A 22437-nucleotide genomic window follows, 5' to 3' on the forward strand; every position below is an offset into this window, starting at 1 on the left:
AAACTGAGCCACATGAAAAATTATGCAGGTCAATAACAAAAGAAAAACCTAACATGATTATTTAGGATCACCAACCCTTAATGAGGCTTCTTTTGGTTTTGTTCTCTATATATTCCTTACTATAGTTCTTTAAATGTTTGTGAGACAATTTTCCTGTTAGTTGAAAAACTTTCTTTAGATTCTTGAAACTCTCTAAATCAGAGTCTCTCTCATTCCTTTTTCTTTTCTTTTTTTATAAGATTCTGTGTCTTTTTATCTTTTATCTTCCATTTCTACTTTATTAGAGTGCACCAGTACAATTCTTTGGTGCCAGGGCTCAAACTTTTAGCTTGGCTTTCTGACATCCCATTTTTCTCTCCATGGCTTTGTCTCCCTCTTTTTTCTCATTTCCTAGGTCTCCCCATCCCATTCATTCCCAGGATTGCTGGTCTACATGTTTGGAGAGTGAACTCATGCACAAATTTTCCTGTAATCAGAAATAAAAATACAGACAGACATCAGCTCTGCCAAATACTAGTAATAGGCACATTTACACGTCTGAAGCATGCCCCAAAGTACTTAGCAGAATGGACAAATACACAGTACCTTGCAAGCCAATAGTGAAGAATAAAGAGGCTAAAGAGGTATAATCAAATTTCAGTTTTCCCATATGCAAAATGAAATTATATATGTGTAATATGTAAAGTGTATCACTATGAACAGTGGATGATTTACATTCTATAGCCATGGAGTGAGTAACCACATCAGGGAAGATCTTTGAAAGACTGAAATATGATTACAAATGTTAACACTTTGTGACATCTGTAACTTAGAAACTCATCTAGTGAAAGGTTTAAAACTTCCATCACCTCCAGATTTGGTGGTGGGGGCAGTACCTAGATTCATGTGTCTATCTGGATAGGGAATTTCCAGCATGGAAACTCCCTCACTTAATGCACATGAGTATGTATGTAGTATAACTTTCAAGAGCTGCTTACTAAGTTAATAAATTAAATGACTCCCCTAAGGTAATATAATTATTTCTATATTTTATAGGCAGGACTTCAATTTAGACCTTTCTGACACTAAGGCTAACTTTCTGTCCATTGTGCCCCTACCTTCTTCCATTTTACCACTGTAATTATAGCAATGATAATACATTTTGATTTATAGAAGTACAGAGCACTTCACATCCATGAGCTCATTTAATCCTCACAATAGTCCTATGAGGTGGGTAACACAAATACTTTTATTTTCATTTTAAAGATGAGTGAACTGAGACTCAGAAAATTTGTAACCTATCCAAGATCATAAAACATAGGAAGTATGTTTAAAATCATGTGGCAATTTTCTTATTGAGATAAAACTTGCATAAATGGAGGAAGAAATTTGGAAAACTAAGTTTATATAAAAACATATCATTTTTTGATTTAGAAAATTAAAAGTAAAAATTTTAACCTAATTAAATATCAAAAATATGTGACTTGTATAAATGAAAAAGACATTTTCTTTTGAATCTACTCAAAGGATGGGCAGATGCACATTACCAAATCCTATGATGGTTAAAATGCTTGGGACACTTTAGATAACAATCCATCTTTTACCATCCAATTCATACTGTTATCTCCCTATTTTTATTCCTCTACAATCCTCAACCCATCTGCAGACAATACTAAAACATTCTTAGTTAATATTGTCGATGTGCCCCATCTTATTTATTTAGTTGACAAGTCACATGCTCCACGAGCAGATATGTATTAATAGTGCTTGCCAAGAAGTCAAGAGATGTAGAGTTAATTTCTGGCTCTGACCATTATTAAATCTGTGATAAGTGGTAACTTAGTTTATTTCTTTAAAAGTTATTTTCCTTGTTTGTAAAATAGAGCAAAGAATTGAGCTATCATAGCCCAGGATTGTGATAATAAAAATGTTTTTGCAAACATTAAGATGTTAAATAAATGTGATAAATTTTCATAGAAAATTGAAACATTCAATTTGGAGTTGAGAGTTCTGCATTTGAAGTGTGGCCTTGACATTTAGTTGCTGTGCCACTTGGGGAAAATTATCTTCTCTCTCTGAGCTTTTGTTTCTTCTTCTTTAAAATGGAAAGATAACCCTTGGTGTACATACCTTCAAAGGATTTTTGGAGAAAAATGCTCCCTAACCTTAAAAGTGCCAGGAAAACTGGTTGTTCAGTAAACATTTATTGAACTTATGCCATATTCTAGGCACTGTGATAAGGTGTTGGGAGTACTGGAGGAATACAATAAAGGCAGCCCCTGCCTTCAGGGATCTTATTTTACAATGGAGCTATTATTATGAAGGCAATCTTTCTCTATAAAGAAGTAGAAATTAAATTTCTTCTCCTCCAAGAGCCTGTAGTATTTTGCAGACAGAAGGAAAATGGTGAACCACTCAGAGGACGTGAAGAAATATAAGAAAACAGAGGACGAATGCACAGAGATTCCCTTCAATGAGCACAGGACCAACCATCTGTCCTTCTTGTCTGTACAATCTCTGGTTGACACAGCCTATTTACAAGGAGGGATCTATGAGAGACTGTAGAATTTTCTTGAGGCACAGAAACAGTATGTGCTGGCAAACTATGGAAACTGGGGTGCTCCTGTCAGCAATATCTCTGGAAAGAAGGAACAGTTATCCTTTGTCCAAGATATACCCTAATCTCAAAATGAGGGAGCTGGGAAGACTTGAGTCATTTACTTTTGAGCTTGTGGAAAAGGAGAGGTTGATAGCAACAGCTTACCCCAGTGAACAGGCTTTCCTCTTGCACATCTGTGTTCGTGTATTTCAATTAGGATCCTTGAGGCCTGACATCACCTCTGGTATGCCAGTCCTAAGGCTCCTGTGAGCCAATACTGCCAATCAAGCCAAAATCCAACTGCATCATGTGGTTTTATAATGTAGAGAGAAAATGACATGGAATCACCTCTTACTGCTGAAAATCTCAAGTTGGAAGCCAGCTCTCCTGAGAAGGAAAGTTAATCACAATATGACTGTAAGATCTAGATAATATTTTCCCATGATTATCTCAACACACTCAACCAATCGGTTATATGTGATGGTCAAGGCAGTTCCTTGATTCTAAGATAGCAGAAATTTCTGGGTTAGGAGACTGAAAAGATCACTTCTGGGTCATTCTATTAATTTGCAAGAAGGGGGAAAGAGATTGTACATATTGGGGCTAGAACAGTATCAGTATTAGCTTTGGGAATTGGATTTTGAGAATGATATCACTTTATATACATGAGACATCAATGTATTATATGTATATGCATATATATATATATATATATATATATATATATATATATATATATAAGAGATTACCTGGACAAAGAATAAAGAATGTAGATTTAAAATCATGAAAAGAAGGATACTTGAAATTTAAGAGGGGGGGTGAGGAAGAGAGAAAATTATTAAAGAATTCTTTTATCTCTTGTTATATCAGAAAGAGGAAGGAGTGAACCATTTATATCCTAATAATATCCTACAAGAAATACAAAGAAGGCTCTGCAGTTATATATGGCAAGAATGAAGTGCAAAAAAGCAAATAAATAGTATGTAGGTAGTTAAATACCATAGTATCAGAGAAAGACACCGAAACTTTAAAAATCCATTTTTTTCATCAGCACTACAACATTGACCTTTCCCCAGCTTCTGAGAAGATGCCCTTTATGCATATTTATATCTCTATAGACATACATATAGTGTAGATCAGCTCTGGGTGATCCACAATGTCTTTCCTAGAGAAGAATGCCACTTGGCAAAAGAATTCTTTTCTAAGAACTGGAGACTCTTTCTTTGAGAGATAGAAAGCCACGGTACTAAGTCTTATAATTCCACTCTCCATATTGCACAAAAAACAGTCATGGAAGTAAAGGGAGGACAGAAGCTGGCCCCGAGCAGACTCAGACACTTAAAAAGGCAGCCTGAGAAAATAAAAATCTAGCTGACCAAGTCTAGACAAGAAACTATAGAAAACACATTAAGAAAATGACTTTTTAAATAGATGCTATAGTATATCCCATACATTCATGTGAAGTATGCCTTGGGTATAGTTTAAAGACAATATAAGCACGTGAATAGAAATAGATGGATTGATGAACAGTTACAGACAGGCAAATACACACACACACACACACACACACACACACACACTCACACAGAGTGAACCTTGCCACATTCAGCTGTAAATAAGGAATTTAACATTCATTCCACAGGCTAATGGTGCTTATAGCCATCCAAGAAAGATTGACTTAGATAATAGTGTAGTAGAGTGCCAGAGAGCCTGAAAGGAATGGGCTATTGTGTTTGACTAGTTTCCATGTATAAATTAGTGCAGAGAAGAAAAAGAAATTCAACAGAAAAACACATGTACTTTATTATAATTCCTAGTGTTACTCCTGCAACCCTCACAATAGCAGGCAAAAGAACTGAAAACCACTGAAAAGAAGTAAAAGGCAAATGCAGATTTGATTAAATGCCTTTCTGACAAAGAAGTGGTTTGACTTCAAATTTGGATGAACGCACATGTCAATGGCTGGTCATGGTGTTAGCCCACATTCTCTTCAAGTTAAACAATTGGCTTGGGAGTGGGGGTTGAGGAGAAGAAAGAGGGAGGAAGATAGAAAGATTTGGATCAGTTTTATCTATTCAATTTTTATTTGAAATGAGCAAATAGATTGAATCTTTTGAACTACTGGTTTTTTATGTCCATGGTAGAAAGAATATAAGATGTTTGGATTTTACACATACAAAAAATGGATCCCACACTTAAATAAATATGAAAGGCATGCAGGCCTCATTTTTTTTTTCTCCTCAGGAAAACTGACCCTTTATGGAAGAATTTTAATGTCAAGTTTCAAAAAAAATCCAGATTATAATATTTCTCATTGACAGAATAGTTTATCACCAAGACTTCACTGGAGATAGTTAGCTACCACTAACATGAAGGAGATTCCAGGGTGGAGGCTGGGAATACCACTTGAGACACAGAACTTTTGCAAACCAGAAGAAATAGGATTCCTAGGAAAATGTCTCAAAGAGAGTGAGTGCATGGACCACAGGCTTCTGCTTTTGAAACATTTGGTTATCTGCCTTATTATAAATGGTTAAATGGTGAATTGATGCTACTGGATTTTATAATTCCAGCTCCAAACTTAACAATCATTATGCAAATGGATCATTTTATATTAGACCTATAATTCAATTCTGACTTCTTTCCTATGGGACTTGAATGAGTTGCTGTTCAGTAAGTACAAAATTTGTGCATCAGTTCCAAATGACTCTATTGCTAAAGTTGAGGGGGGGGGAAACCTATAAAATACTAGTTAATATTCCTGCAGTCTTTAAAGTTTAAAACTCTTTGAAAAAGATGGTTCAAATATCATTATTGACATTTTTCCCAATGAGGAGCCCAAAGACTTGGAGAGGGCAAGGAGCATATCCAAGTTCACAAAGCTAGTAGGTATTTGAGACAAATTGTCTCTATCTTCACTACTTCTTCCACTATCAAAGTATGAAAGTAATGAAAGAAAAAAAGAAGGGGAATCTGGTCTAAGATATTTTACAGGTCAATACATTTCAGGGCTGGTGTTTTACTTATATGGAACTGAATTCATTGGATGATATTTATCATATAATGTTACTTTTCAAGCTCTAAATTTTGGCAATGATAAGCTATTAGCTCTTTTCCTATAATAGCTCACAATTTCATAATTTATTTAAATTTATGTACAAATGAAAGTTTGATTTTTTCTTGTACATAATTACTCTTGCTTAAGCTTTGCATATTTCCAATGCTTTAAAACAATGCAAATGGGACTTTTTACATATGTGCCTGATTGCTCATGATATATTATATGCTCTCAAAGATGAAGTTTATAAAAAATGGCATATACAGCATATAGCAAAAACATATTAAGACAATTCGTCAATAAGTAGCCATTCCCCTCCCCAAACTAAATCAAATGTTCATTTCTAAAAGAGAGTATTTAAATAAGCTAATATATGACTAGTAATATTTTACAATACAGAATAATGGAAAAAGCTTCAGAAAAATGTGGGTTTTTTTAAATCACAAAAACTGAAGCTTGCCAAGAACTGACAGCATAAAAGGCAACACATCTCATGTAACACAAGTGAGCTCCTTTACAATTGCCTATCCAATCATCTAATCACAAGCTATGGAAAGAAGCAAATATGGCAATTGTATTACTAACATGATATGAATAGAATGCTTACTAGTCAGCAATCTCCCCCCCCCCCTTTTTTCTATTTCTAGTAGGATAGTCTTGAGTTCAGCCTTTATAGTCATTGCTGTACTTCTAATGGAATATTTTTATACAGTATCTAACAATGATGTAATTCATTAAAAGATACACATGTACAAAATGTCAACATAGCAAGTGATTACTATATATGAGGAATGCTCTTCAAATGACCAATTATTTTGAATAGTTTGCTTTTTTTATTCCAGAGAACAGGATAGACATATGTTGCTAGAGCTTAATTAGAATGAAATAGTCCGGTACTATAAATTCCTCAGGGCCATCTATATTTTGGTTGGGCTTCCATTGGTTTGTTGCTTTTCTGAGGAAGTACTAACATTCCATAAATGTGACAGGGAGGGCTGTAATCACTTTTGCTTGGAATCAGCGTGTGCAAAGTTTGGAATCAAATCTTCAGATGAGGTTTACAAAGCTGCTTGCCCAGAACACTCTGGTTTTAAAAAAATGTGCATTGCTATTAATATTTTCAGTGCAGATTTTTTTTTGGACAGTAAATGTTCATTTTCTGCCTGTAAAACCAAAAATGAGTCACAACAGAACATTTATTTCAAGTCCAAAATGTAGGCAGTGTGCAGTGGTGACCAGCTTCCTCTGCAGCATCTATCTTATCAGTTTGATGGTAGAACTGTTACTCTACTTCCCTCTGCCCATAAAAACTCACCAATTTTTTAATGTTCACAAGTATACTTGAGATCAAAAGGCAGAACATTTAATTCATAAATACTAGCATTAACTTGTTTGTATGAACGATTGTAGTTATTTTGTTATTGGTGATCTTTGGGAGCTAACTGCACAGAGAATAAATAACTACTTTCCTTTTTACCTGCCTTCCTAATGCATGTGCACAGAGAAGGGGGGAAATCATTTTACAAAGGAGAGAAAAGATTTTCACAAGCTACATTGAGTAAAACTCTGGTTAGAATACCGCTGTGTGTTACCGTTGAGTTCAGAGACTGCTATCCAAATTCTAAGCATGCACACCATCATTTATACAGTCTGTAGCTCACAACTTTATACTGTGTTTCTCAAGTTAATCTCATGATATTATTCTGTACCTGTAACCAATTACTGGTTTCCAAGATTTCATTTTGCTCGGGAGCTGAAATTATTGAGAAGCTTTTTTTTTTCTTTTTTCTTTTTAAATCACTGAGACAACACATTTACCTGGCACTTGAAGATGAGAGCATAACATGCCTAAGTCACATCACAATAACAACATAACACAACAAAACTTAACATAAGGCAAATATATATGGTAAGAGCTAAGTATTAAAATGAAAAGACATTTACCAGGAGTAGGAAAGCCAGGAAGAGGAGCGGTGTCACGCCAGGAGTTGCCCAGCGGCAGCGTTCCATGCTTGGATCCTTGCCGGAATGTGAATCGGACACTGAATAAGCTGCTAAGTGCTCCTCTGCCTCCTGTCACATCCAGTACTGGTGCTAACACTTCAGTCCTGCCTATCAGCTTCCATCAGCCCTGCTCACATTTCCTGACCAAGTGGTGGGTGGGTGGATGGGTGGGGGGTAAGCTGAATGGAATCTCTCGGAGCAGGCAGCCAGCCAATCAGGCTTCTGCTAATCAGACATGCAGAATAACAAAGCCAGGGGTACAGAGAAAGTATAACACACACAGGAGAGAGAGAGAGAGAGAGAGAGAGAGAGAGAGAGAGAGAGAGAGAGAGAGAGAGAGAGAAGCAAAAAGAAAGGAGAGAAAGCTGCAAATAAAGCAAAGAAGAGTAAAAGATGAAGAATTTCAAAGATGAAGCAAAGCTCTGGGCTTTTAAAACTAAGCTGGATAGTTCTCTGGGAGGTATATTTCTGTTGCTTTTTGTTTGTGTTTATTCCTGTCATTTGGGGAAGTACAGTAGCTCTTTTTGTGACTGTGCACTGTTCCATTCAGGAGAGAAACTTAATCCCTGTCAATATATAACGTATGCCATAAAGGGAAAGAAATATAGACAAAAGTCTACTCTTAACATGCTCTTTAAACGTATTCTGTGCAACTTTTATTTTTTCTCTATAAAGTTGCTCCTTTTTTTTTTTTTTAAAGATACGGAAAAGGCAGACTGTGTGTGATTTAGAAACCTCTCCCCACCCCACCCCCAACTTACATGGCTGGTATATATGTGTTAATTATTTCAACGTACAAGATGGCAGTTTTTACAAATTAATTAACAAAAAAAAAGCAACATGATTTGATGGATTTTCAAGGTAGAAACAGAAATTCAGTTTGCTCAATTTTCAAAGAGTACCTAATAAAGAGGACAAGTTCATTCTAATTTGGGTTTGGATAACTGCTTTGACATCAGCAACTTCAGGGCTGTCTATGTTAGTATGAAAAAGAGAAAATCCACAGAGAACCCCAACATTTTACTGTGACTAAGAGCTTCCCAATGGAATTTGTTATTAGAGCCACTCTGCATAGCAGTGTAAGCATTGGAAGTTTTACCTCCTTTCCCTTTACTTATTGAAGTTGGATAAGAGAAAAGAAAACAGAAGTGAAAAGGAGAAATAGAAGGGAGGAAGGGAGAAAAAAGGAGAGAAAGAGAGATGAGGAATTATATTAAAAGGAGAAGATAAAGGAGAGAGGGAGGAGAAGGAAGGAAGGGGGGTAAATGGGAGCAGATGAGGGGAGGGAAGAGATGAAATGAAAGGAGGAGAAGAGAGAAGTAAGAAAGAGGAGATAGAAGAGAGGGAAAAAGAGGAGGGAGGGAAAAGAGGAAAATAAGGTAGAAAAGGAGAAATAAAGAGGAAAAGAGAGCTTAGGAAGAGGGGGGAGAAGGGAAGAGAAGAGAAAAGAAGAAAGGAGAACAGGAGGGGAGATGTTAGGAGGAAAAGAAAAACATAGGACAGAGAGGAGAGAAGGAAAGGAGAAGAAAGAAGAGAAGAAAGGAGTAGGAAGAAGGGAGAAGAGAAAAATGTGAGAAAAAAGAAAAGGGAAGAAGAGAAGATAGGAGAGGAGGGGAGCAAGAAGGAAAGAAAAGGAGAAAAAGAGAGAAGAGATGAAAAAAGTAAGAGAGGAAAGAAAAAGGGAGGGGAGAGGAAGAGAATTAGGAAGGAGAAAGAAAAAGAAGAGAGAAGAGAGGGGTAGAAGTGCAAAGAGAAAAAGAGAAATAGGGACAGAGAGACATATATAGAAACAGAGAGACAGTGACAGTAATTGGAAAATGTCTTCCAACTATGAAATTCTATGAAGGAATGCTCATCTTTGAGTGAAATTGATGAAGCAGTGAAATGGATAGAAGGTAGATCATGGATCTGGGAAGAATTCAAGGAGCCTGATTCTGCCCAGATAATCCCTGAACCAGAAAATGAGACTTAACAAGCAAGAGTTAATTGAATGAAATAAATGTTTTATTAACTATTTACAAAAGTGTTAAGTGCCAAACTAAGACTTATTTTACCTTCCCTTCTATACACATGTGAAGTAAACAATTAATATACATCAACTATATACTTCTAATGAGAGACTTCTAAGAGCAATTTTTATTGCAGAATCCTTAACAAATGAACAAAGTATACACAATATCTACAATGTGTTAAGAATGATTTTCCTTAAACCCCTTTCCTCCTCTTCTTTCTCTTCCTCCAATCAGGGAACACGAGGAATAGTTGGTGATGCTGTAATAGGCATGTAAATACAAGCAGGTTTCATACATATATGCCTGCAGTGTTGCATGTTAAAAAGCTGGAGAAAAGCAGGTTGTTCAACCTCAGCTTACTTACTGCATATGGTATATCAATTAGGGATGGATAAGCTGTTAAAATCCTCTTTCCAACTTGATAGGAAACTTAAGACACACAAAGATTCATTTGGATTTTCTTGATCAAACATGTAGACTTGGGGAATTTCATATACTTTTTGATTTTAGAACTATTTTCTTTGCAAATCTTTCAAAAACTATTTAATAGTGCTAAACCATTGAACATGATTGGACTTAAAACTCTTGAGGGATATTCTTTGAAATCCTAATTACACTAAAAATGTTGTTGCCATGAATTACTTACTATCACTCATAACATTATATATTGTATAACTATGTTTTATACCTTAAGATTTTGATTTTAGTTTTGTGTCCATTTTTGGGGAACAATTTTAAGAGATGCTTCTTAAAATTTAAATAACTGTTTATAAATTTTTGTATTTAATGGGAATGTATGCACAGAGAAGAGGAAGCAAGGGCAACTATTTCAATGGATATTTATTTGTAGACTGCCAGATCTCTACTTGGTACTGGGGATGCTGATATAAAAGTAGAGGGATTTCTGCTCTCAATGGGTTTCCATTCACTTCATAGTTAGTTTCTGCCTGTAAAACCAAGTAGGAGAACAGAAGATTTGCCTCCAAAATGCAAGCAATGTGTACTGGTGATCTGTTGTCACAAGAACATCTCTCTTCAATCAGTCGATCTATCAATCAGTTTGACGTTGGTATGTTACTCTATATTTCCTTTCCACACAAAAAGTCAAAAGTGTTTCATCTGCACAAATATGCCCAAGATCAAAAGAAAGAATACAAGGAGAGGTCACTTCAGGGTGCATGATTTTTCATGATAGAAAGACATTTCAGGTATGGAATATAGAAATGCCTGTCTTTTGGAGTTTAGCAGAGATCTACAACAAAAGGAAACTTCTTGAGAGTTTTACAAAGAGAGAAAAAGACTTATCATCCAAGACTTGTGAATTATCCCTTTGTCACACATTCTCTATACATGTATCTCACTACCATTGCACTCTTAAGTTTAAGTCCACCCTTTTCATGGATGCTGTTTATGTGGAACAGTTCTTACTAACTGTTCTTACTCAGCCATCTTGATGAAGACTTCTTTTAAAAGCTAATTTCATGTTAATGTGGTAGAATTATGAAAAATAAATGTGACTCCAAAAAAGAGCTCTCCGCTCACTTCTTTGCATGGGAGGAGGTGATTGGTTCTCAGGAATAGATCACTATAATTAAAATAAGGTTTTTTTTAATGTATTGATTGGATTTGTTGAACACTTTTTTCTTTTTTGTCTTCCTAAAATTCATTGCTATAAGAGATGGCAGAAGTGGAGGGAAGTACACAGGAATAAATCTAGTGTTGTGGAAATAAATAATAAAATTGATTTTAAAAGCTAATTAAATCTGTTTGGTAATGGGGAACACAATAGAGCTCAGAAATGACAACACTTGAATTATAGTTTATCAGGAGCTTTTCTAGAATCCTGATTAGTAACTTGTCCGTGCCCTATTGGAGATCTCAAACTTTGAGGGTCAATGTACATTGGACAAGTGGCCCAATATGGAAGACTACAGAAAAAAAAAAGAGAAGTGGCTCACTAGGAAGAAGAGACAAAAAATACCATTACCTCAGAAAGCAAAAGAGGAAGCAGCCAAAACCATAAATAATTTGTATAGAATGAGAATTGAAGGGAAAATCCATTAATTTCAACATGTATGTACACAATCACAGAAAATTTGAAGATGGCAGTTGAACTGATATGTATACTCAAGGAAGAGATTAGAAGTTGAAAAATGAGTTGGAGGTAGGAATTTGAAGGGATGAGTATAGTTGATTTTTGGTTGTAAAAGAGAAAAGGAACATAGGATGACATATTGGGGAAATAGAAGAATCAAGTTGAAGGCTTTAAGAATAGAAGAAACTTGCATGTGTTTGTAGATAGCAGGAAAGGAGCCGTGGATAAGGAAAGATAAAATTAAGGGAAAGAGGTAGAATGACCTACCACACAATATCAGTGGATGTTGGAATAAAATAAAGGTACAAATAGAAGAATTGATGTTGTCAAGGAGAAAAGAGAGCAAAGTATTTAAAGGCAGAGTGACAGTGTATAGATGAACTTGTCAACTATAAAGTCAAGACTGAAGGGAGGAAAGTGAAGCCAGGAGATACCCAACAGACTGAGAGAACAATGAGAGATGGGAGGTGAAGGAAGTGTACATCACAGGGAGGACAAAGAATAAGTTTAAAATGAATGAGGCAGAGAGATACTAAAAGGTAAGAAGTTACATTGGAAAGAATTCATTTGTGCAGCATTGGGAAATCAAAAGTACGCAGCCCTCAAAGATAGAGTTTGTGGGACTGAAAGATATTGACTAGGTGGAAGGTTGAGATGTGTGAAGAGACATCCACATGCATATTGTTGTTCTGAAGTAAGAAGACAAAGGTTGGGATGGCAATAAATACTATGACTTAGCTGTTAAACTCTGAGAAATGAGGGAGAATGAACTGAATCTGGAATGAATATTCTAGATGGATGAAGTGAATCTCAAAGGAAGAAAACCTACTGAATAATGGAGGCACAAGAATTGTCTAGAGGTGGAGGTAAGGAGTAGAGGATGCTCTTGTGATTCAGTGTGTAAAGGAGAGTGAAAAAAGAGGCTTCAATGAGGAAGGGAATGGTCAAGGATGCACTTTTTCCTGGAGGGAACAAAGTTTCTAACAGGAGCAGAAAATTGAAAGAATATGAGGTGAAGTAGGATGAAGTGACATATATAATAGCAATATAATGAGAATTCCAGAAGACATAATACTAACAGAAGAGCAGAGAATTATATATCTTGTTGAGGGGTAAGGTTGAGATTATGCAAAGAAGGCTTTTTCTTTGCCATAAATAAACCTATTAAGGTGAAAAGAATCTCAGAAATATAATTGACCCAGAGTCTTAGGGAACCAAAGTTTATATAAGGTCTATGATGAGGGATGGTTTATTGAGTCCTTAGGAATTGGGTGAAATATGCATATACGTAGAGTTCTAGACATCATACTAAGATAGCAGGCAATGAAGCAAATTCATAAAATACTCTTAATGTTCAACAAGCCCTGGGTTGGAGTTTCCAAATATAAAAAAAATTGAATACCTTTGGTTCCCTGAATTTCCTGGGTGACTTGATGAATCTATTCAGCATCTCAACTGCATATACAACCACTGAGATATAGATTCTTTATTCCATCTCGGACAGTTACAAGTTCCTATCACAGTTAGCATTTATATAGTGCTTTAATGTTTACAAAGCACATTACAAATAATTTCTCATTTTATCCTCATAATAGTTTTGGGAAGTAGATGGTATTATTATTATCATCATTTTACAGATGAGGAAACTGAGGAAGGTAGTGGTTAAGTGACTCGATCAGGATTACATATATATATAGTGAATATCTAAGAATTGTTTTGAACTCAGGTCACCTCAGTGCCAGGTCTGATGCTCCTTCCATTTATATCACCTAGTTGTCATAAATAGGATATGCTAAGGAAGGAATGGAAAGCTATCATCACCATTTTACTTGTCAAAATTTTTACTAATAACTACTATAGTGTTCCTCTAGAACATTTTCAGAAATGAAACCTGGCAGAACATTTTGAAGTCACAGAATTCCATCTGTTCTATTTTAGTGCTCAATGCTTTGTTAATATTCTGTTCTAAAAAAATTCTATTCTGTATGTACATACCAATGTGTCTTTCCTAGAATATAATTTCCACAAAGTCAGGAAATATGTCTTTTCAAGACATGTCAACAAATATTTGTTGAGTGCTGTGCTAGGTAACACTGTGCTACTGTTGTGAGGAATCACTGTCCTTGCCTTCAAGGTGTTTAATATTTTGTGTGTGGGAGGTAGGAGGGAAGGTATAGCAAAGAATTCGAATGACAAACTTTGCAGGTGTAATACTCTCGGAGTTAAGCAAAGTGGGAAGTCAGCATAGGCTTGAATAGTTGGGGAAGAAGGGGGTGTTAAGAGAATAACAAAATACCTACTATGTGCCAGATAATTCTAAACACTTTACAAATATATCATCTGATCCTCAAAAAAATCCTGAGAGGTAGATGCTACTATTATCCTCATTTTAGAATTAAGCAAACTTGCACAGGGTCACATAGCTAATAAGTGTCTGGGGACTTTCATTTATTTGTTTATCCATTCATCTATCTATCTGTCTATCTATGGCGGTCTTCTTGATTCCAGGTTCCAAGCTCTGTCTATTGCAAAACCTAGTTGTCTATAGGTGAAGGTCAATGGATTCCTACTGATTTGGCAGGGAGGCAGAAGGGGAATGATAACTATCTGCAAGCATTTGAAGGGCTTTCTTATAGTAAAAAGTCTTATATAAAGTCTTTTTTTGGCTTAGAGATAAAAATATAGTAGAAATTACATAGAGACAGATTTGGGGTGAACAATAAAAAAACAACAACCAAACAACAAAAACCTGAAGAACTTATAATTAAACTTTAAACTTGGAAAAACAGGCTGCCTTCAAAGGTGGTAAGTTTCCTCTCATTAGTGGTCTTGAAGCAGAATCTTGAACAATATTTATTGGGGATATTGTGGAAAGATTCCTATTCTGGCTGGACTGGATACCTTCTAAGCTCTTGTCCAACTCAGAGATTCTGTGATAATGAAGTTGATGGCTCCATTGTGGGAGCAGCTCTAAAGGGAAAGAAACTCAAGATACAGCTCCTCAGGTTTTATTACAGTATAGTTGAAATTATTTAGTACATGTTACCAACATTGCAAAGTCTCCATTTACTCCTCCCTACTGTGGTCTTTCTGTCTATCTAAATTTCATTTCTAAATACCCTTTCAGTGTTGAAGAAAAATAAAACAAACCTAAGGTAATCAACTCAAGATAAATGCTATGAAGGCTTGAGAAAGACCCCCTGGCAGTATCTGAGTAGGGTCTTAGCTCACTATGCCTTCCTCTACTCTACCTTCTCTTCCTTCTTTCCCTCCCCCTCTCTGTTTTTCTGTCTCTCTCTAACCCTATCTCTCTTGCTCTCTTATTCTCTCTTCTCTTCTCTCTGTGTCTGTTTTTATTTTCTACTTCTTCTCCTTCTCATTCCTTCTCTCTCTCTCTTTCCCCTCTCCTCTCAATCTCTTTTTCTTTATGTTTCTTCTCCCCTCCTCTCCTCTCTCTCTCTCTTTCCTTCCCTTTCTCTCTTCTCCCCTCCCTTCTCTTCTCCTCCCCTTTTCTCCTCGCCTCTGTTTTCCTCTCCTCTTCTGTCCTCTTTTCTCCTCTCTGTCTTTCTCTGTCTCTCTGTCTATCTCTTTCATTCCCCCAACTTCTCTCTCATCAGGAATATAAATTAAAGCCATCTCCAAAGTGTCTAAGCTGTGGCAGCAGCAGTCCTACTTCTCTACACACAATATATTAAGTGAAGGGAAAGCAGAAGCAAGAAAGAGGGTGACGGAACTGTTTCAAGCATCATTCCAAATGGTATGAATTTAACAATGCTTAATTTAAAAAACACCAGGCCCAGCAAGAGAAAACTGTTAACATCAATTTGCTTTATGGCAGGAAAGACTGAACTCAACCTTTGGAGTTTATCTCCCGAGGGAGAAGGTGTTACAATTTTCACTTTGGAGTCACCTGTCTCTTCATTGAAGTTAAATCTCCTTGTTTTGCCATCTAGTGGGGAATAATTGGTACAGGGAAGGCAGTAAAGTCCATTGGGAAAATGGAAGGCTAGGGAATGATTCTCTCAGGGAAGACCTTGATTTCCCAATTTAAAAAATCATGTCAATAAGGTCAGAGACATACATTCTCAAAGGAATAAAGAGAAGTGAATGATGCTGACCTTGATAAATTTTTTAAAACAGGAAAAAATAACGTCCTCAAAACCATGAGGATAAATAAAATGACAGGAAGTAATGTGGCTGAAAAAAAAGAATTGTTAAACAAAATTAGAGTGATAACATTCTAAGGTCAAGACACTTTACAACCCCCTCATTTTACAAATTGGGAAACTGAATCCTAGAGAGGTAAAAGACTTGCAAATGTCATACACTTTTCCTTCTGGCTCAGTTCAAGCTTTGTCTTCTCTCAGAAATTCTTCCCAAACTGCTCCATCCCAAAGATTAATCACTGAACAATCAAATACTATGTAGAAGCACTTACAGTGTAGAAGGTTCTATATTAGGCACAGCAGAGCTAAATAACAGAAATATATAGTGCAGTCTCTCTTTCCATGGAGATTATTGTTTAGGTAGTCAGGCAAGGAAGATACACAAATGAAAATCTGCTTAATGAGTCTACTTTGTACAGACTTAAAAAAAAACTCTAAGAGTTCAGAGAAGGGAGAAATAAAAAAAATAGATGGAGTGGATAAGTACTATTATTACATAAGATGAGCTTGAAGGATGGATAGGATTCAGAGAGTAAGGCAGAGGACACTTTTATTGGATAGAGAATCTGAGGAAAGACTGGGAGCCTGCAAAACATTTTCAGGGCACATTGAGTAGATCAATTTGGCTAGAACAAGTAAAGAAAGATAATGTTCAAAAGGTCAAGTTGGGAATAGATTGAAGAGTACTCAAATGCCAGAATCACAGGGTTATCTAGAAAAATTGCTATTCCTGATGGGAAATAGATAGACCTACAAGGTAGACCTATGAAAATAAGATTTTATTGATAATGTGACATGTCTATGGCAATTTGTCATACTTATTGTTATAAGACCTTATAGATTTTTAGGATTCACTTTAAAGGCATAGGCGGATAAATGAGGACAAAGCCTGATTCAGCACTCTAAGACAGAACTCTTACTGAATACAAGAAAAGGTATATCCAGTTCTATTGGCCCCGAGTATGACTGGATGCTTAGCTCAGCAAAGAGTAGTCAGATAGAGGCCAGAGTATGAGTTTATTCCTAGATAATCAATACATGTTATTTCATTTTCTATGTATAGAGAGTTAAACACTCAGATGGGTCTTGGTCACATAACCTGTGGTCCATATGAAAACAGTTAGTTTAAGGTATTTTATTAAAGACTTGATTTAAAAAGTCTAGACAATAGACTTTGCTCAGGGGGTTAGATAGAAGAAGGAGAGGAGAGAAGGAGACAGAGACAGAGAGACAGAGGGAGACAGAGAGAGAGAGGTGGGGAACAGAGAGGAAGAAAGGAAGGAAGGGAGAGTGAAGAGACAGAGAGACAGAGACTCAGACTCACAGAGAAAGAGAAAGACAGAGACACACACAGAGAGAGACAGAGACAAACAAGACAGGTACAAGAGAAAGAATCGATTTTAAGGACCAAAAACATGGTGATTCCCACAAAAAGAATGAGGATTGGCCAATACATGGGGTATATTCAAAGGCCATTTGATCTAGACGAGAAAGTCTTTGGAAGGACTCAATTTTCAGAACTGTAGAAGAGAGATTACCTATATCCTTGACTACCTCACTTTAAAAAAAATTCCCTTTTGCCTTGAGGAGGGTTTTATGTTGGTGGGGTTGGGGGCAGGAAATAAGGATAGGGAAAAGACATTTTTTCAGACACTGATGAGTGGATCAGGATCAGGAATTCAGAAAAATGACTGAATCTAGGACTTAGCATAGTACCTGCCATATGATTAGCATTTAATAAATAGTTTGGGGTGAGCTGGATGGACTTATAGACTATCAAAAGAAAACTCCTAGATTCCAGCTTGGAGGAGACTTGGAGAAGCAGATTCCAGAAGCCTTAGAAACTGCAGTTCTGAGTAGCCAATGAGAGGCAACAAGGCAGAGTTAATAGGAATCTATGCCTGAAGTAAAAATGATCTGGTTTCAGATCCTACTTCAGACATTAACTGTGAGATCCTGGACAAGTCACTTCACTTCTCCCTGCATCAGCTTACTCCATAATCAAATGATGGGGTTAGATTCTATGGCTTTCGAAGTCCTTTTCCAGTTTTAAATATACAATCCTCTGATCCAATCTACAAGGGAAGAGAAATCCACTTAAGTAGAAAAGACAAAATCAGACAGCAGTTAAGCAAGAAAGTCCTGTGATAGTATTAAAATGTAAGAATCTTTGTAATTTGAACAACCTCAGATTTCTAGTGGTTACCATAGCAATGCCTGCTCTTGTACCCACAGTACATTTCCCCTAACTCTTCTTTGTAAATTATCTTTCAAATACCTATGAAGGCAGGAAAAAGAAGATGATCAGATGAAAACTGTTCTTCCTATAAGGGATTTGAAGTATAGGGGATCCCAGGAAGTTAAGGGAAGACATGGCAGCTAGGAATATATCGGGAGCATGAATGATCTAAGACTTGAGATAATTGTTGAGGAAACAAAGAATGGGGTTACAGGATAAAGGACTTTTATTGCAGCCCCTAACGCTACAACCAAGTTAAAAGTTCTGGACTTTAATCCATGGGAAATGGGTAAGTGTGAAAAGTTTTGCCCAGAATGGTGACTGAGGAAATATGGCAATGTTTTAAGAAGATTCAGCAACACTGGTGTATAGAATGGATTGAAAAGGGGTATAGAGATTGGATATGGGAAGATTGGACTCTAGTGTAGTCCCCACATGAAGGAGAGAGAGCCCAAATTAGGATATTGGCAGTGGGAGCAGAAAAGGACAGGAGGATTAATCAGAGACAAAGACTACAGAACAAATTTGGATAATCTCCAGTATCAGGTTTAATGATTTCCACCCTCCTTCTAGCCAGGTAGAAGCATCTGATGAGTGTCCTGATGGCTGCCTGTTGAATTAGAAGAACTGAGAATCTTAGGACTTTTAAAAGAAGAGACAGCTTCTGGATGGCATTCTTGGTTGCAACTTTTGAAACATGATGTAACCCTATGAGGGCTGGGAAGGATTTGTACTCCAGTATTACAATGCAGCTCCAAGAGAGTCTTAGATGCCCTGCCTCATTTGTGTTTTCAGCTGCTTAGTAGGTGGTCTTGTGAGCTTGTCAGCCAGCAATATCACTAAGTATTAAAGGTCAAATTAGTGGAAAAATGAACTAAGACTAAGTGCCCCAGACTCACTGTTGTGTCCATGGTATCATACTGTACCAATAATGCATTATCCCCTGGAAAGCCCTCCCTTCCACTTTTCTCATGAGTGAGTTTCCTTAGGAGCTTTTCTTCTGTAGAGAGACTTGGGCTGGCTTTCATTCCCTTCCTAGCACTGTTCCTGGATGCTATATTTCAAAATCATGCTTTCCCTCTCTGTGTGTCTTTTCTTTTCAAGGCTAAATATCCCCATTCCTTCAACAATTCATAATATGAGAAAAACTTAGGACCCTTTCATATCTATTTAGTAAATAATCGATGAATGGAAAATGATTAAATTAAAAAATTTTTAAACTAAAAAATCAAATTCTAGAAAATCAGGTTTTATATTTGACATACTTTAAAAGCAGAGAGTGAAAGCACAGATTGTCATATAAGTTTTAATAGTCTTTTGATGCATTAATGATGTTTATCACCAAAGATATTAACAGTTTGATTGCTGAGAAATGTACCACAGAGGAAAAAAACTTGTATTTGATAAGCTAATTGAAACAAATTCATCTATGGTGTTTTTATTTGAAGGAAGAAAATGATAAAGCAAAGTGGTAAAAGCTAGCATTTTTGTATTCTCACCTGAAACTAGTGGACTTGAGAAGAAGTGAGTTAGAAGGAGGAAATAAGTGACTAGTTACAAAACTATTTGAATTTTGGAGAACTGAGTGTAAATAAAAGGGAAAAAATAACAAAGAAGTATTGCTTAGACACATTTAAAACATATTTATAGAAGAAATTGGTATGAAATGTGGAAGACACAAGTGCAAATTTTTGAATGGTTACTGTGGACTTGAAGCTACTGGCATGAAAGGGAAGCTGGTACTCCATCATATTTCTTGACTTCTCGCACATGCAACCCTAAAGACTGAAAAGCCGGTCTTTCCTTTGTGTGATGATTATCTCTCCTTAGTTGAACTAAGATTCTCTACCTTGCTTCCAGACTCAGGGGCCCTTTATTATTTTGAATTCTTTGGCTTATTCTAATGTGTATCGTTTCTCCAATTTCTCTTTATTCTTTCATTTGGAGAAATGGGTTTATTCGTATTTTCTATTTATATTTTTGGGTATTCGATATTTAGTGTAATGTAATGAAATTGGAAATATTGTCAACTATTACTCTCTTTTTGAGAGTTATCAAGGTTAGTTCCTTTTACTCTGACCCCAGGTTATATTTAGACTTACAGGTCTAACTGTGATATAGTATATAGATATAATTGGCTATAGGTGAGAGAAGGAGCAGGTATCCAACCACATGGCTGACTTCATGCTCTCCACAAAGATAGAAATCATATTGCGTCACGGAGAAGGGTGAGCTAGATTCCAGATTACATGCTATACACATGAGCTGAATCTTTGTTTATATTTAGATGGATCTCCTTCACTCCCATCCTCTCCCCTGTTCCCTCTCCCTTCCCCTTCCTGTCTTTCTCCATTCCTCCCTTCTTTGGCTTCCATTTTCAAAGGAAATGAATCCTCAATGGAGTAGACTGATCATGGTGAACACAAGGAGGTATAAATTCTGATTTTTCCATCAAATTCTCAACTACAGGGTGGTATTAGAGGCTCTGTAGAAAGGTGAACCTAATTAAAGAGAACTAGGGATAGATTGTATGTTTATGGACTCTTGTGAGTTATATGTGTATATGTATATGAGTATGTGTGTGTGCTTGTGTTTGTATTCTTTTTGAAGGGTTAACAATTTATCTTCTAGAAATATTATTAGCTTAGGTACTTGTCTAGGAGTAAGGAACCTTTTACTTATAATTGCAGAGACCCACATATAAACTATCCGATATTTTAAAGGAACAATCTGGATAGGATAACAAATTGAATTCAGAAGTTCCTAGAAGAAAATCTTGATGGGAACACAAATTAAAAAGACACTTTTAAGAATAGCCCCCAAAATTAGTGTCTTTTATCTCAGTTTTCCTTAAAATTGTACATTCATTTTTGTTATTTCCATTTGTTGTTTTAATCATTATATATTTTGTTTTCTTGGCTCTGTTTCTTTCCTTGCAACAGTTTGTGTTTATGCTTCTTTGTATTCATCATGTTTGTCATTTCTTATATCACACTAATGCAGGGACTATATTCTTTACTTGGTAAGCTGTCTTATAAATATGTGCCATTGGTCAGACAAGGAACAGAAAAAGAGAGTGTTGATGGAATGTCAGAAATCCATCACCACTACTGGAGAACCAACCTGAAACATATGCTCTGTCAGTGGGGGATCAACAGTATCATCTTTAGGTACAAAAAAAGAGCGCATAAAATACATGAGGGAATGCTCTCTCAGGAATATCCAACTTCTCACTTATCTAGATTGGGCTTGAATCCAGTGGATCTGGATAGATGAGATTGCACTCCATCTTCTGTTAGATAAGGGGCATATAACACCAAACCACTACTATTTCCCATTAGATATCCCTTCATCCTTGATAACCTGTTATTTCAGCAGTGTGAATACCTTTGTTGTTCAGTTGTGTCTGGTTCTTTGGGTTTTTCTTGACAAAGGTGTTAGAGTGGTTTGCTATTCCTTCTCCAGTTCATTTTATTGATGAGGAAACTGAAGCAAACAGAATTAAATTATTTGACTAGAGTCACAGAGCTAGTAAGTGTTTGAATTCAGGAAGACCAGCCTTCCTGACTCCAAACCTATCAGTTTATCTACTGGATCATCTAACTGTCCCAATGTGGATATTTGCTCCATTATTAAAGACTATAGTCTCTATGTTCCTTATTAAAAAGTGTTTTGAGAATTGTTGTGGCCAAGAAATTCATCACCTTGCTGCCAGGCTGGTGACAAGATTCTCCAAGGTGAGCTGAATTTCTCCTTATATCACAAATATACAGTTCATCGTTGGACTTGAACTTGAAGCCATTTTCAGCTTGGAAGAATTTTTATAGCTTGTCTGGCATAGTTCTTGAGAAGTTGGGGTCACCTGAATGCCAACATGAGATCTTGGAAGAGGATTTTTGAAGAGGATGGCCCCATACTTCACTGTTTCAGGGGAAATTTGTCTCTGGACTTTGAAGGACTATTTGGAAAATAAACTAAGAATAGCAATAGTGTCCCAGAGAAAAATTTGCTTATACTCCTGTTAAATTTGGAAATTAAATTTCTCTATGCTTCAGATTTTATTTTTCATCTGTCTATGAAATCAGTGTTACACAGGCATACAAAACTCATAAATAATTCTGTACACCCGACTGGTTCACATTGGAAAGGTTTGGCCTCTCTCCAGCCACAGGCCCTACATCTCCTTTGTCCACTGAAGAGTTTCCCTACATTAAATCTGAAGAAGTTAAAACTTAAAAGAAGGGTTTTTTTTTTCCTTCCAGAGGTTCTTGTACTTTATCTCCTT

At 36.3% G+C, this 22437-nt stretch overlaps 1 protein-coding gene and 1 long non-coding RNA gene across 3 annotated transcripts in view; one reads left to right on the plus strand and one right to left on the minus strand.

The window, feature by feature from the left end:
- ADAMTSL1 (ADAMTS like 1) overlaps positions 1 to 22437 on the minus strand; it is a 1023200-nt gene that overhangs the window by 368913 nt on the left and 631850 nt on the right. The window contains exon 1 of one of the 2 annotated variants that reach the window (XM_023497962.2): positions 7581 to 7888. The exons of the other annotated variant lie outside the window; for it this stretch is intronic. Coding sequence (XP_023353730.1) covers positions 7581 to 7646 — 66 coding nt within the window. The 5' untranslated portion in view covers positions 7647 to 7888. Of the gene's footprint in view, positions 1 to 7580; positions 7889 to 22437 lie in introns of those variants that run through there. 2 annotated transcript variants of the gene reach the window in all.
- LOC116422608 overlaps positions 1 to 22437 on the plus strand; it is a 100601-nt gene that overhangs the window by 18888 nt on the left and 59276 nt on the right. The window lies entirely within an intron of this gene.

Source organism: Sarcophilus harrisii, chromosome 1 (genome assembly GCF_902635505.1).
Source record: "Sarcophilus harrisii chromosome 1, mSarHar1.11, whole genome shotgun sequence".
Taxonomy (NCBI): domain Eukaryota; kingdom Metazoa; phylum Chordata; class Mammalia; order Dasyuromorphia; family Dasyuridae; genus Sarcophilus; species Sarcophilus harrisii.